Source organism: Piliocolobus tephrosceles, chromosome 20, assembly GCF_002776525.5.
Source record: "Piliocolobus tephrosceles isolate RC106 chromosome 20, ASM277652v3, whole genome shotgun sequence".
Lineage (NCBI taxonomy): Eukaryota > Metazoa > Chordata > Mammalia > Primates > Cercopithecidae > Piliocolobus > Piliocolobus tephrosceles.
This window is the reverse complement of record NC_045453.1, coordinates 24,312,789-24,328,308: the sequence shown is the minus strand read 5'-3', so window position 1 is coordinate 24,328,308 and position 15,520 is coordinate 24,312,789. Positions and strand designations below refer to the sequence as shown.

General features: G+C 46.6%; 1 protein-coding gene across 3 annotated transcripts in view; it reads left to right on the top strand.

The window, feature by feature from the left end:
- Positions 1-15,520, top strand: part of ATP9A (ATPase phospholipid transporting 9A (putative)) — a 144,225-nt gene that overhangs the window by 88,252 nt on the left and 40,453 nt on the right. For all 3 annotated transcript variants that reach the window (XM_026455147.1, XM_023184145.3, XM_023184147.3), the window contains one exon: positions 12,793-12,954. In XM_026455147.1, the coding sequence (XP_026310932.1) occupies positions 12,793-12,954 (162 nt within the window). The remainder of the gene's footprint in view (positions 1-12,792; positions 12,955-15,520) is intronic.

Sequence of the window (15,520 nt, the reverse complement as noted above, 5' to 3'; positions counted from 1 at the left end):
ATCTTTCAGAAAGTCGTACTGTTTCCAAGTCCTTGTAGGATTCCACATAGACTTGACTGGCTCTAGAATCGTGCCTTTGAAATTCAATATCAATAAAACATTGCTAGTCTAGGCAAGGTCAGTTTATGGAAGACGTATAGAAACCAGTATGCATTTTACTTGGGAGCTGCTGGAGTAATTTCTACCAGTTGGCGTAGGATTCATTTCCTGTAACAGAAAGCAGGATTTCCTAAATTGGTTTCCGGTGTACATTGCAGTTTGGGAACCTTGAAGTGTCTTTCTTCAGCTATTGATTACAGCCTGGGGGCGCTGGGCCCTGCCTGCCACCGTACAGTAACTCACCGGGGAAATGAAATAGATACAGTCGGACCCGGAGGAGCGCTGCTCAGACGCTGGAGCCAGCAGGCCTCGGCCCTGACAACATCCCACCATTTCCAGGATGTTCCACAGCGTTGAGAGTGGGGGGTGGGGGGGGGGGAGGGTGGAGAGTAGGAGTGGGGGCTGTGGTGATAATGCAACTTTCCAAGCGTTTGTTTCTGGGTGTGAGCCAGGAGGTGCTGTCCTGCAAGCAGCTAGGATCAGCTCTGTCCATGGCTCATTCACTTGTCTTTTCCAAGAATTCTTTCATATTAAAAAAATTTTTTTTTGGCCAGGTGATTTGGAGACAGAGTCTCACTCTGTCATCCAGGCTGGAGTGCGGTGGTGTGATCTTGGTTCACTACAGTCTCCACCTCCCGGGTTCAAACCATTCTCCTGCCTCAGCCTCCTGAGTAGCTGGGACTACAGGCGCCCGCCACCATGCCTGACTAATTTTTGTATTTTTAGTAGAGACAGGGTTAAACCATGTTGGCCAGGCTGGTCTCGAACTCCTAACCTCAAATGATCCACCCACCTCGGCCTCCCAAAGTGCTAGGATTATAAGTGTCAGCCACCACACCTGGCCAAAAAAGCTTTCAAAAGCACAAGTACTAATGTCCTCACTACAGAAAAGGGAGGAATTATAGAATCAAAAAGAAGATAAAAAATAACTTGTGATTTTTACCACCTGGCTTTAACTACTACTGTTTATGTTCTGGTATAGATTTTCTCAGACTCCTTCTAAATATATGCATATTTAAATATATATATATTTTTTCTTTTATTTTATGTGTATTTATATAATATATAAGACATGCACATTTATATTTATATAATATGTAAATATTTACATATTATATAAATATGTTATGTAAACAAATATATATTATGTAAACTATATATTATATAAATATGTATTATGTAAACAAATATAATTTAAATAAATATTGACATAATATATAAAATAATATTTACTTTGTGTGTGTGTGTGTGTGTGTCTATATAGAGAGAGAGAGAGAGAGAGAGAGAGGACCAGTACAGAATCATGCTGTAGTACATATAATTGAACAGGAAGGAGGGTGAATTAAATAACTTCCTTTAGAAAGTCACATGGCTTTCTGAGATTGCACCACTGCACTTGAGCCTGGGCAACAGAGCGAGACTGTCTCAAAAAAATTAATTAAAAGAAAGTCATATGACTTTCACATTTCTGTAGGACTTATTCTTGTGTGCAGGTATATGTGTGTGTGTGTGTATGTGTGATGTATTTGCCCATGTACCGTGTATGTGTGTGCACGTGGATGCACATGTGTGTGTATGAATGAAAGCTGCTTGCCGTATTTCACCTTGCCTTGAATAGCTGAATAATTCCAGAGCAATGCATCAGCAGTTCGAGGTAACATGGAGAGTGTCTGCGTGGCTAGCACATGCTCGTGGCACAGTGAGAAGCCCGTCTCTCTCCTTCCCTGACTTCCATTCTCCCGGGCTCCTTCCTCTGAGGCACCCACTGTTATTAATTAAATATCTGAGTATCCTTGCAGAGATAATTATTTGCATGTATTAGAATGACCCACACCCTTCATTAAAAAAAAAATATATATATATATATATTTTTTTTTTTGAGACGGATTCTCGCTGTGTCACCCAGGCTGGAATGCAGTGGCGCAATCTCAGCTCACTGCAACCTCCGCCTCCTGGGTTCAGGTGATTCTCCTGCCTCGGCTCCTGAGCAGCTGGGACTACAGGTGCCTGCCACCACACCCAGCTAATTTTTGTATTTTTAGTAGAGATGGGGTTTCATCATATTGGCCAGGCTGGTCTCAAACTCCTGACCTTGTGACCCACCCACCTCGGCCTCCATCTACATCTGCAAAATGGGTACAATTGTTGTGACTGTATCATAAGAGGGGCTCATAGCCCCTCTTATGGGAAAAGATGCCCATTTCCCAAAGTGCTGGGAGTACAGGCATGAGCCACCACGCCCAGCCTATTAAAATATTTTTTTAAATTTAAAAGCACAACTGTAAATTATAGATGCAGCTTTGCACCTTGCTTTTAGTAGCTCAGTTTATACAAGTGCGTCAGGATGTGGAATATCATTGCACTGTGACCCCAGCAGAGGCTGAGTTTTACTGAAACATCTGCTGTGGGTTCCTGTAGCCTCCCAATGGCATAAATGCATGTCTGTATTTCAAAACCCTGTCCACTCACTTTCAAGAAAGGTGAGGGCATCACATTGTCCTTCCCTGCTTCTGCAGTGCAATTGCTGGCCATGTTTAACTTGTAACTTTCAATTCAATCAGCTGTGTGATTTTTTTTTTTTTTTTTTTCAAGACAGATTCTCGCTCTGCTGCCCAGGTTGGAGTGCAGTGGTGCGATTTTGGCTCACTTCAACCTCTGCCTCCTAGGTTCAAGCGATTCTCCTGCCTCACCTCCCAAGTAGCTGGGACTACAGGTGCCCGCCACCACGCCCAGCTAATTTTGTATTTTTAGTAGAGACGGGGTTTCACCATGTTGGCCAGGCTGGTCTCGAACTCCTGATCTCAAGTGATCTGCCTGCCTTGGCCTCCTATAGTGCTGGGATTCCAGGCATGAGCTACCGCATCCAGCCTAGCTGTGCGATTTTAAGCAAATCATTGCTGCACCTCTGCCTCCTCAAAGGTAAAGAGAGGCGAGGGCCACTGACCTCACAGGTCCTTGCTAAAGATGAGGTAGTAACGGTGATAACAGTGGTACTGGCAGCAGTGAGAAATGACCACCTATTGAGTACCTGCTCTGTGCCAGGCCCTGGGCTATGAGCCCCTCTTATGATAGACTCACAACGATTGTGCCCATTTTGCAGATGAAGTGTAAGTTGGCTAAGGAAAGTTCCCATGGTCACATAGCTGGTAAGATTAAAACCAGACAGCCCACGCCTAGAGTCTGGACTTGCAGCCCTCAATACCACTTTCCTCCCCGGGGGATGATGGCTTGAAAGTCTTTGTAAGCTCCTGAAGTGCTGCAGAGAGTGAAGATGGCTGTGTTTGGGAGACTCAGGGCTGATGCTGGATGAAGTTCCAGAGTCTCTGGCTATTTTTAACCACTCTAGTCCCCTTGGGCACCCTGTTTGGAGGTAATATTGAGACACTGTGCATCTCCCAAGTGCGGTGGAATTTTTTTGTTTGTTTTTTTTGGTCCCTTCCCTCATTTCTCATCTGGGGAAGCTTCCGAGTTTGGTGAAAATAAGCCTTTTTCTACCAGACCCTAACAGCCTACCTTCTGAGTATCTTGCCTTTACCGCCCACCTCATTAGGATTCATCCCTTAGAAAGGAAAATTAAAATGAGCATGTTTCACTTAACAACTTCCAGTTCCATCCATGTTGCTGCAAGTGACAGAGTTTGTTTGTTTCTTTTTTAGTGTTTTACTTATTTTTCTGAGATAGGACCTTGCTGTATTGCCCAGGCTGGAATATAGTGGTGCAATCTTGGCTCACTGAAGCCTTGACCTCCTGGCCTCAAGCAGTCCTTCCACCTCAGCCTCCCAAGTAGCTGGGATGAGAGGCGCACGCCACCAGACCTGGATAATTTTTTTATTTTATTCTAGCAATGGGGGTCTTGCTATGTTGCCCAGGCCAATCTCAAACTCCAGAACTCAAGCAATTGTCCTGCCTCAGCCTCCCAGAGTGCTGGGATTACAGGCATAAGCACTGCACTGGGCCAATAAGAGGATTTTTAATGGTTATACAATATTCTTCCACCTACGTACACCACAGATTGTTTGTTCTGTCTCCCAAGCTTACCATTTAGGAGGTTTCCCACTTTTGGCTATCGTAAATCATGCCACGATGTGTTGCCTTCCATGTTCTCTCTGCACATCTGTAACCATGTGTGTAAAAGGTCCTAGTTGTCTCCTTGTGCGTCGTCTTAACCTTGTTGGTGAATGTGAGTATAAAATCTGCCAGGGAGCTCAAGTACGTGGCGCCGGAGAGGGCAGGCAATCTCGCGGTCCTTCTGCAGCTACGAGGTTAGTTTGTTTTTTTATGAACACATTCTTGGTGAACCATAAGATGTATGCAGTTCCCCTCAATGCCTGGGCATAGTCTGAGCCTTAGCCTCAGGTCCAGACAATGACAGCATTCAGATGTGTACCTGAATGAGCTCGGAGTGTGAAGCAGAAAGATTTAGGAGGGTGCTGGAGTTTTACCACCACGTTGCCATGACCTTGGACCCAAGGGGTAAGGTCAAAGGACAGAGGTCAGGAACTGTAGGGGACCTCCTCCATCCGTGTTATTGATTAACCACCGAAGGATTGTGGTTGTTCAGAGGAAGACAGTGGGGGCTGTTTGAGCAGGGCTGGACAGTGTTTTATAGACACTGTAGGAAACTGTCAGATGTACCTCCCTTGGTGTTAGCTTATCCGTGGGCCATCGAGGCAAAAGCTCTGTACTGTGTGGTGTTAGTGTTGGCTCAGAATGGAGTTAATAAATAGTCATTACTTTTTTTGTTTTTTCTTTTTTCTTTTTTGAGGCAGAGTCTCGCTCTGTCACCCAGGCTGGAGTGCAGTGGCGCAATCTTGGCTCACTGCAACCTCTGCCTCCTGGGTTCTAGCGATTCTCCTGCCTCAGCCTCCAGGGTAGCTGGGATTACAGGCACACGCCACCATGCCCGGATAATTTTGTATTTTTAGTTTGTTTATTTGTTTATTTTGAGGTGAAGTCTCACTCTGTTGCCCAGGCTGGAGTGCAGTGCCACAATCTCAGCTCACTGCAACCTCCGCCTCCCGGGTTTAAGTGATTCTCCTGTCTCAGCCTCCCGAGTAGCTGGGATTACAGGCGTGTGCCACCATGCCCGGCTACTGTATTTTTAGTAGAGACGGGGTTTCACCATGTTGGACAGGCTGGTCTTGAACTCCTGACCTCAAGTGATCCACCTTTCTTGGCCCCACAAAGTGCTGGGATTACAGGCGTGAGCCACTGTGCCCGGCCCATAAATAGTCATTTCTTAATAATCACATTTTAGAAAGATGATGCTATTCTTTCTTCTTAAGTATTTATTTTTATCAGAGTCAAGTGATAGGAAGTTCAATTTCAAGTATAAGACATTTGGATCAAGAAGTGACTATTTATTTATTTATTTGAGACAGAGTCTTGCTCTGTTGCCCAGGCTGCAGTGCAGTAGTATGATCTCAGCTCACTGCAACCTCCGCCTCCCTGGTTCAGGCAATTCCACTGCCTCAGCCTCCTGAGTAGCTGGGATTCCAGGCGCCCACCACCACGCCCAGCTAATGTTTTGTACTCTTTTTAGTAGCGATGGATTTTCACTATGTTGGCCAGGCTCGTCTTGAACTCTAGACCTCAGGTGATCCGCCCACCTCAGCCTCCCAAGGTGTTGGGATTCCAGGTGTGAGCCACTGTGTCCAGCAAGAAGTGACCTTTTATGCAACTGTCTCTTCCGCGGATTCCTAGCGGGCTGTCTTTTGTTTGTTTCATGCTGTGTTAAAAAAAAATTGAAGCAGTATTTAAAAATCACTTGATTTTATATAAAAATTAGCTTTTCTCAAGAAAGATCAGGTCTGGAAATAGTGGGCCCAACTTCTACCTGGCAATGGTTGGCCAGGCTGGGCAGCTGCTATCTCAGTTTTCTTCTGACCCCCACATGGCTCTGCCCTACTCCTGTCTGCTCCTCTCCCAACCCCTGTCGTCATTTGAATCTGTAACCACTGTCTGGTGCATTTGAATGTGTTTCCTTATTGAGTGAAGAAAACCGTGTGTCTTTGGATAGATTTATAATTTTGAAAGGCTGGATTAGGGCTGACCGGTGACTCTTTGTGAGCTTGAGTATTTATCTTATTGAATGCCACCAAATAACCCCTTTTATCAGATGTCGCATTCCCGCCTCGTATTATACGTGCTCTGATGATTGATGTGTATCCTGCTTTTGACAAGAATTCAAGGCTACTGAGCGTGATCTGGCTTATTTCCCAAGCACAGCATCCCAGGTACAAAGAGAAAACTTTAAAAACTTGTCACAGGTGGTTTATTGCTGACCAAGAATTGATGAAAAAGCCCTTTCACGGATGGTTTCTGGCATGAGTTCCTCAGATGGGCATTTGAGGAAGGGAAAGGTGTGGGCTCTGCCCCTTTGGTTTCTTTTCACCCAAAGCAGAAAACACAACAGACTCCTGAGATAATATCCCCTCCCCGCCCTTTCTACCTTTCCAGCATTGTATCCAGTTCGCGTCTAATTTATCTGTTCATTCATCCACCTTAACGAGGTTGCGTTTTCTTCTGCTGGCCTGACCTGCAGTTATTGAGACCCTAACTCAGGCTCTTAACAGCAGTGAGACCCACGCCCCTGAAATCCTCTATCTTGTGTGATAAGGGGTGATTTCTTTGAACAGAAGCCCGGAACTGTCAGAATGTTAAGTAACCTTGTTGTATATCACTTTATTTTGGGAGGGAATGCAGTTAGCTCAGCTCACTCGGCAGATGTTTGGCCCACAATTGAGAGGTGTTGGTGAGTACCCCACTTCTAAACTGGTCTTCCCTGAGTAGGACTCTGGGGGATGTTATGTGTCCTGTTAGCAAGTAGCTTTAAATTAACACTGACTTAAGCTAAAGTAGAGGAGAGTGGAAGGGGAGAAGGGAAGACTCCCTGCAGGGCTCAGATCCTGTTGGAATCAGCTCCCAAAGAGACTGAGAACGTTCTTGTTTTGTTTTGTTTTTGAGACAGAGTCTTTCTCTGTCGCCCAGGATGGAATGCAGTGGTGCAATCTCTGCTCTCTGCAACCTCCGCCTCCCGGGTTCAAGCGATTCTCCTGCCTCAGCCTCCTGAGTAGCTGGGATTACAAGCACCCGCCATCATGCCTGGCTAATTTTTGTATTTTTATAGAGATAGGGTTTCACGATGTTGACCAGACTGGTCTTGAACTCCTGACCTCAGGTGATCCTCCTGCCTCGGCCTCCTAAAGTGCTGGGATTACAGACATGAGCTACTGCGCCTGGCTGGTATGATTTTATATATGCGAATCATTACTGATTTGTTAATTTTAAACTTTGGAAGACAATTGTTAGCCGACAAAACAGGGCTGTATTGAAAGTTAGAGCATCTTAGTCTGTTTGGCCTGCTACAACAAAATGCCATCAACTGGGTATCTTGTAAACAACAGAAGTTATTTCTCCTAGTCCTGGAGGCTGGGAAGTCCTGTGTCAGCATACTGGCAGATTTGGTGTCTAGTGAGGGCCTGTTTCCTGGCTGATAAAAGGCCCTCTTTTCGCTCCGTCTCTCATGGCAGAAGGAGCGAGGGAGCTCTCTGGGGTTTCTTTTATAAAGGTACTCATCCACTCATGAGGAACCCCACCCCCATGACTTAACCACCTCCCAAAGGCCCCATCTCCAACTGCTAGCACATTGGGGATTAGGTTTCAACATATGAATTTTACGGGACATAAACATTGTCTATAGCACAGCCATTAAATTAAACAAATAACTAAGTGAATGAGTTTTCAAAGACTTAGGCAGACCAGTAGCCAAAAACTAAAACTAAAAACACACACACACACAAAAACAGAAAACCCCGCTACTTGATTGGTCCTTTCTTTGACAGTTAGTGGTGAGTATGACAGTTTCTTCCATTGGTCAAAGCTCAAAGCTAGTTAGTGCTGGCTGACTCATTAGGCTTGAATTTAAATAAGGTAGAATCTTAAAAAATAATTTCTTGCTAATGTAAATTTAGTTAATAGAAGCAACAGAAACTGAATTCGGTATCTGAGCATAGTAGACTAAGGATGCATAAAGATACATTTTCAGAGCTGGAGCAGAAATGAGAAATCGTCATCTACTTCAAGATTTTTATTTTGCAGAGGCCTGTGGGGGCTGGGGGCAGAGCAGGGACTGGAACCCCAGTTTGGAGCTCCAGCTTGATCTCTTCTTCAGGTCAGCCAAGATGACATCCAGGGGTTCCAGAGAAAGAAAGGACTGGGGGTGGACAGCTGCATACCTTTGCCTTGTGGCTTCTGCAGAGCTGTCTTGGTAAAAGGAACGGGAACTCCAGAGGAGCCCCAGGTGTTTTTTTGTTTTTTGTTTTTTTGAGACAGAGTCTCACTCTGTTACCCAGGCTAGAGTGCAGTGGCATGGTCTCAGCTTACTGTATCCTCTGCCTCCCAGGCTCAATCAATCTTCCCATCTCAGCCTCTCCAGTAGCTGGGACTACAGGTGCGTGCCACCATGCTTGGCTAATTTTTTAATTTTTTGTAGAGACGAGGTCTTCTTCCCAGGCTGGTCTTGAACTCCTGGGCTCCAACGATCTTCCCACCTCAGCCTGCCAAAGTGCTGGGATTATAGGTGTGAGCAATTGCACCCAGCAGGAATCCTGATTAAACAGGCATACAGGAGGCAGCTGGGCTGCTACAGGATTCCCTGAAAATGGACTCTTTACCTTCCACCATCCTCAGTGAAAAAGCAATTACCATGAACTATTTAAGGCATACGGAAAGTTAGACTTACCTACCACTAGGCTTAAAGATAACCAAACATAGAGCCAGGCGTGGTGCCTCACGCCTGTAATCTCAGCACTTTTGGGAGGCTGAGGTGGGTGAATCACCTGAGGCCAGGAGTTCGAGACCAGCCTGGCCAACATAGTGAAACCCTGTCTCTACTAAAAAAAAATACAAAAAATTAGCTGGGTGTGGTGGCAGGCGCCTGTAATCCCAGCTACTAGGGAGGCTGAGGCAGGAGAATCACTTGAACCCGGGAAGCAGAGGTTGCAGTGAGCCGAGGTCGCACCATCGCACTCCAGCCTGGGCGACAAGAGTGAAACTCTATCTCAAAAAAAAAAAAAAAAAAAGATAACCAGATACTTCCAGTGGAGGTGATGCCTCCCGAGTACCCCCTCCCTATCACCTATCCACCTACCCGCAGCCCTTGTCAACTCCCTCCTAAAAGCTGCCTCCCCTTCTCCCTCTAAAGATTAAGCTTTATGAGAGGAAAGTGGGAGGGCCTTCCTTTGCTTTCTTGGTTTTTTGTAGACACTGTACATTTGGACTTGGCTGGGAATAAAGTGACAGCTTTTGTTTGGCATTGAAATTGGAAGCCCTCCTATATTCCTTTCCTGTTATTGCTGTACCAGATTATTGTGCATCTGTTTTTTGTTTTGTTTGTTTTGTTTTGTTTTCGTGATGGAGTCTCACTGTGTCGCCCGGGCTGGAGTGCAGTGGTGCGATCTCGGCTCGTTGCAACCATCACCTCCAGGGTTCAAGCAATTCTCCTGTGTCAGCTTCCTGGGTAGCTGGGATTACAGGCCCCTGCCACCACATCCATCTAATTTGTGTAATTTTAATAGAGATGGGATTTCACCATGCTGGCCAGATTGGTCTCGAACTCCTGACCTCAAATGATCCACCTGCTTTAACCTCCCAAAGTGCTGTGATTATAGCCGTGAACCACCTCACTGGCCAGCATCTGTTTTAAAATGAAACAAATAGATTTTCTTACAGTTCTATAGATCGGGGTGGACATGGGATGAGGGTCTCACCGAGACAGGATCAAGGTCGCTTGATGACCATTGCTGCATTGCTGCTGAGGCTCTAGGAGCGAGTCTATTGCTTTGCCTTTTCTAGCCCCTTGATGCTGCCCACATTCTTTGTATATGGCCCCTTCCTTCATTCTCAAAGCCTGCATCATCATGTCTCTCTGACCCTTCTTCTGTTTGTGAGTCTCTCTCTGGTCATAACCAGGAGCAGTTCCCTTCTGAGGACTCATGTGACTTATCGGGTCTACCTGGATGGTCTGGGATAAGCTCCGCCTATTAAGGTCCTTACACTGAATCCCATCTGCAAAGTTCCTTTTGCCATGTCAGGTCACATTCTCCGGTTCCAGGGATTAGGACATGGCCCTCTTTGGGAGCCATTATTCTGTCTGCCACACCTCCTGTCAGCTTTCTAATGGGTGATAGTGGGTTGGGGTGGCCCCCCACTGAAGACGTACTGATGTACACGCACCCTGACTTAGGCCCCTGTGATTCAAGAAGGGGCATCTGATGAACTGGGATGGTACTACTGTCCCTTGCGCCTCTTACTGAGGTCAGCTAGACCTAGGAGCAGATCCTGTCCCAGCCTGTCACAGCTGTCAGCCAAGAGCAGCTCACCAGGCCTCTGCTGTCCCGGAGTAAGCGTGATGAGCCTGTCATCCAGCTCGGCAGGCACATGCAGGCCCTTCGTACTGTTCACGCCTCCCCACGCCCATCAGGACCACCCTCCCATGGCAGCAGGGGTGAAGGGCAAGCAGGGGCGGGGTCTCCGGCTCCTCACTGCCTCTCCTCTTTCCCCATATTTTCTTCCCTTTCCCACTCTATTTCATTTTAATTCCTGGAGACCCTAGGCTAGATCCATCTGCAGACATGCTTTCTTCATGAGCTTTTAGAACCTGAGAATTCGTTGCTTACATTTATTTTATTATTACTTTTTTGAGACAGGCTCTTACTCTTGCACCATTATGGCTCACTGTAGCCTCCGCCTCCCAGGATCATGACCCTCCCACCTCAACCTCTTGAGTAACTGGAACGACAGGCGTGCACTGCCGCACCCTCGTAATGACTTTTTTTTGAGACACAGTCTCACTCTGTTGCCCAGGCTGGAGTGCGGTGGTGCGATCTCTACTCACTGCAACGTCTACCTTCCAGGTTCAAGAGATTCTCCTCCCTCAGCCGACTGAGTAGCTGGGATTACAGGCACATGCCATCACCCCCGGCCAATTGTTGTATTTTTAGTAGAGACTAGATTTCACCATGTTGGCGAGGCTGGTCTCGAACTCCTGACCTCAGGTGATCTGCCTGCCTCAGCTTCCCAAAGTTCTGGGATTACAGGCATGAGCCACCACCCTTATAATTTAAAAAAAAATTTTTTTAGACATGGGGTCTGCCTGTGTTACCTAGGCTTGTCTCAAACTCCTGGGCTCAAGTGATCCTCCTGTGTCAGACCACCCAAGTGCTGGGATTAAAAGTGTGAGTCACAGCACCTGGCCAGTTGCGTACAGTTAGGCCGTCTCAGGGAGAAGTCTAGATTTCTGTTTTTTCTTGAGAAACTGGAAGCTCCATCCACCCTGGCCCTCGTCCCTGCAGGGCAGTAACCGTCACCTGTGTGTATAGTGGCAGCAGCCCCTTTGGCTGGGGCTGGCTCCTGCTTGCCACAGCCCCCACGCAGCCCTCTTTGCTATTTGCATCACCACTCTGGCCCCTGTCTTGGAGTTTGCAACCCTCATGCCTTTGACCTTAAGCTGAGCACGTCTGACTGAGGCCGTGAGAAGGTTCTGACTCAACACCTGCGTGATGCCTCCTGGAAGGGAAGAGTGTGTGCTGTGGAACTTTGTACCAGGGAAGAGTGTGTGCTGTGGAACTTTGTACCAGGAGGATCTAGGTGCCAGCCTGGCCTAGCTTTGCCACATGCCAGCGCTGTCACCTGGGGCAACTTCATTAACTGCTCTGAGCCTCGGTTTCCTCTTCTGTGTGACCTGTGTTCTCCACCTCAGCACTGTTGACATTTGGGGCCAGATCATTCTCTGGTGGGGTCTGTCCTGTGCATTACGGGATGTTTTGTAGCATCTCTGGCCTCTGCCCACTGGATACCAGCATTACCTCCTTCCAGTTGTGACAAGTACAGATTCCCCCAGATGTTGCCGCAGGTCCCCTGGGGGACAGAATCGCCCAGTTGAGAACCACTGAAGACGCTCCCCCAGTGCAGTGCATGAGACTGAAAGGAGAGTCTGAAGGTGAAGGGCTGTGTCAGTCAGCATTCTCTTCCTTTTTTGTTGTTTAACTTGTTGCAGAGTCTTCCAGGAGTGATCCATAATTGGGCCAATCACTCTTTTTTTCGGGGGCAGGATGGACGGGGACAGAGTCTCACTATGTCAACCAGGCTGGAGTGCGATGGCGTGATCTCAGCTCACTGCATCTCTGCCTCTTGGGTTCAAGCGATTCTCCTGCCTCAGCCTCCTGAGTAGCTGGGATTACAGGCACTTGCCACCACGCTTGGCTAATTTTTGTATTTTTAGTAGAGACAGGGTTTCACCATATTGGCCAGGCTGGTCTGGAACTCCTGACCTCAGGTGATCCACCCGCCTCAGCCTCCCAAAGTGCTGGGATTCCAGGCCTGAGCCACTGTGCCCGGTCACAATCACTCTCAATCGTGTGGCGTCTCTTTCTGCCATGCCTCTGGTGTGCAGCCTGCTTTGAACCTAGAAAAGATGAATTGTGTCTTATAGAGGGGCAGCTTTCAGTGTGAGAGCCCTCACAGACCCAGAGGAACAGACACTGTCATGGGCTAGCACTCGGCGTCCCCAAGGGCAGTGACTACTGTGATTCGCCTGTCCCTGAGCCCCCTTCCGCCTTTGTGTTCACGGCACAGCCTGTGCACCCGGATTCTCGGCTGTGCATCTGACCTTTGACCCTGTGTTATGTTTAGGTGGCCCTGGTACAGTGGACCGAAAGTGTGGGCTTAACCCTGGTGGGCCGAGACCAGTCTTCCATGCAGCTGAGGACCCCTGGCGACCAGATCCTGAACTTCACCATCCTGCAGATCTTCCCTTTCACCTACGAAAGCAAACGTATGGGCATCATCGTGCGGGTGAGTCATTTTTATTCATGGCTTAAAGTGGTTGAGAACCCCAGGTGTGCTGCCTGTGTCCTTGTGAGTTGACATTCTTTCTAACCCTCTTTACTGTGGTATCTGTCACCCAGACTAACCAGGGAATATCATTCCCTAAGCAGAAAGGAAATTAGTTCATTGACGGGACACACCCTGTAACTCTGATCAGCTTTTGGTGTCCCTGGCTCTGGAGTGAAAATTAAAGAGAACATCCACTGGGGATTTCTTGGTAGTACATCTCTCATTCTCTTTTGTTTAATATTAAATGCGGATTTTTTTATTGAGGTGAAATTCACATAATATCGTTTTAAAGTGAAAAATGCAGTGGCATTTTGTCCATTCACAGTGTTGCTCAGCCACCACGTCCCTCATGTTTCAAAACATTTTCATCACTCCAAAAGAACACCTTGTGGCTGGGCGCGTTAAAAAATTTTGCCAGTTGAAGAGTCTGATTTGATTTGATAGGTTGTTTTTCTATTTGCTCTTTTAAAATTTTTTAATTTTTAAATTCTTATGAAAAGAATTTATTCATAAGAATCCTCCCACCTTAGCCTCCCGAGTAGCTAGGACTACAGGCTTGCAAAACCATGGCTGACTAATTTTTTAATAGATAACAGGGTTTCACTGTGTTGCTCAGGCTGGTCTCAAACTCCTGGCCTCAAGTGATTCTCCTGCCTGGGACTCCCAAAGTGCTGGAATTACGGGTGGGAGCCACTGTGCCCATCCCTCTATTTTCTCTCTTTGCCCATGGAGACCACACTTTCCATCCTGGGGAGCATGGAAAATCTGGTATTCGTATGCCACTTGGTCTGGTTGTTCTGAAGCCTGCATGATCATTTGCTTTTTCCAAGGGAGCTTTAAAAATACAAATTACTTGGTTCAATCCCACACCTATTTTGAAATGGGGTGGTTCTTCACATTATTTAGCTTGGTTGGAGAAAACTCTGCTTCAAATCTTAAGAATCTTTGGAATAAGGCTCTTTCATCTTTTCTGGACTTTTTTCTTTTCTTTTTTTTCTTAACAAATGGGAATCCTCTCCACCCTGATCTACCTAAGTGTTTCATGCCTCATGGAGGAAAGAATATATATATTCATATATATATATATATGAATATGATGAAATGCTACTCTGCCATAAAAAGGAATGCATTAGTGGCATTCGCAGCAAACTGGATGGGATGGGGGACTATTATCTAAGTGAAGTAACTCAGGAGTGGAAAGCCAAATGTCGTATGTTCTCACTTATAAGAGGGAGCTAAGTTATGAGGATGCAGAGGCATAAGAATAATACAATGGACTTGGGGAGTCAGGGGGGCTGAAAGCGTGGGAGGAGGGTGAACGATAAAAAACTACAAGTTGGGTTCAGTGTATACTGCTCAGGTGATGGGTGCGTGAAAATCTCACATATCACCATTTAAAAACTTATATAACCAAACACCGCGTGTTCCCCAGAAACCTGTGGAAATAAAAAAAAAATCGAGTGCATTAGGAGAGGTAGAAATTGGTAACGTGGATTGTTGGGCACGTGGCCCTGCCCCCTGCCTGCTGGTGGAGTATTTTCAACTGAGGCTTGGCTTGTCAACTTCTCCTTCAGCCTCACAGGTTCCTTGACTTCCGACCACCTCTTACAGCATCTCCTCCTTCTTCCATAGCATTCGTCACACTGAAATTCTTGATTTCCTGCGGATTTGCTTGTCACCACCTGTCTTTTCTCCCTGCGGGTGAGAACAGGGGCCAGAATCCTTTTGGTCCTCCCATGTCTCCCGTGCCTAGCTTTCCTGCCTGGCACACGGTAGACTCACAGTCAGTGCCGAAGTAAGCAGGATTCAGCAGTGATTGCCAGTTGTCTTTTTTTTTTTTTTTTTAATGTTAGGGAAGTTATCAAATAAGATACTTAAAATAAAAAACTCAAATCTTTTTCTCGCCTTCCTAGCTTTTCACCACTCTTCTCCTTGATCATTTACTATGTAGCTTTAGTGCCATGGGCACCTCTGGGGTAGTAGTAGAAATGGTAATAGCCACTAGCAGCAGTAGTAGTAAGAAGAATGACAGGAATGACAGGTAACTATTTATTTTTTGAGACACAGTTTCACTCTGTCACCCAGGCTGGAGTACAGCGGTACCATCTCAGCTCACTGCAACCTCCGCCTCCCAGGTTCAAGCAATTCTCTAGCCTCAGCCTCCCGAGTAGCTGGGATACAGGCATACGCCACCACGCCTGGCTAATTTTTTGTATTATTAGTAGAGACGGGGTTTTGCCATGTTGGCCAGGCTTGTCTGAAACTCCTGACCTCAAGCGATCCGTCCACCTTGGCCTCCCATAGTGTTGGGATTACCCTGCCCAGGTAACATTTAAATGGGGCTTATTGTGTGCCAGAGGCTGTTCTAAGTGATTTGCATAAAGTAACTCATTTAATACGTAACCATGTGAGGTAGGTACCATTAGGACTGATGTTTGGCAGAGAAGAAAATTGAAGTGGAAGGAGGCTCAGAAACAGTCCCAGTTCACACAGCTGGAATTGGGGGGCTGGGAAACCTGTCCCA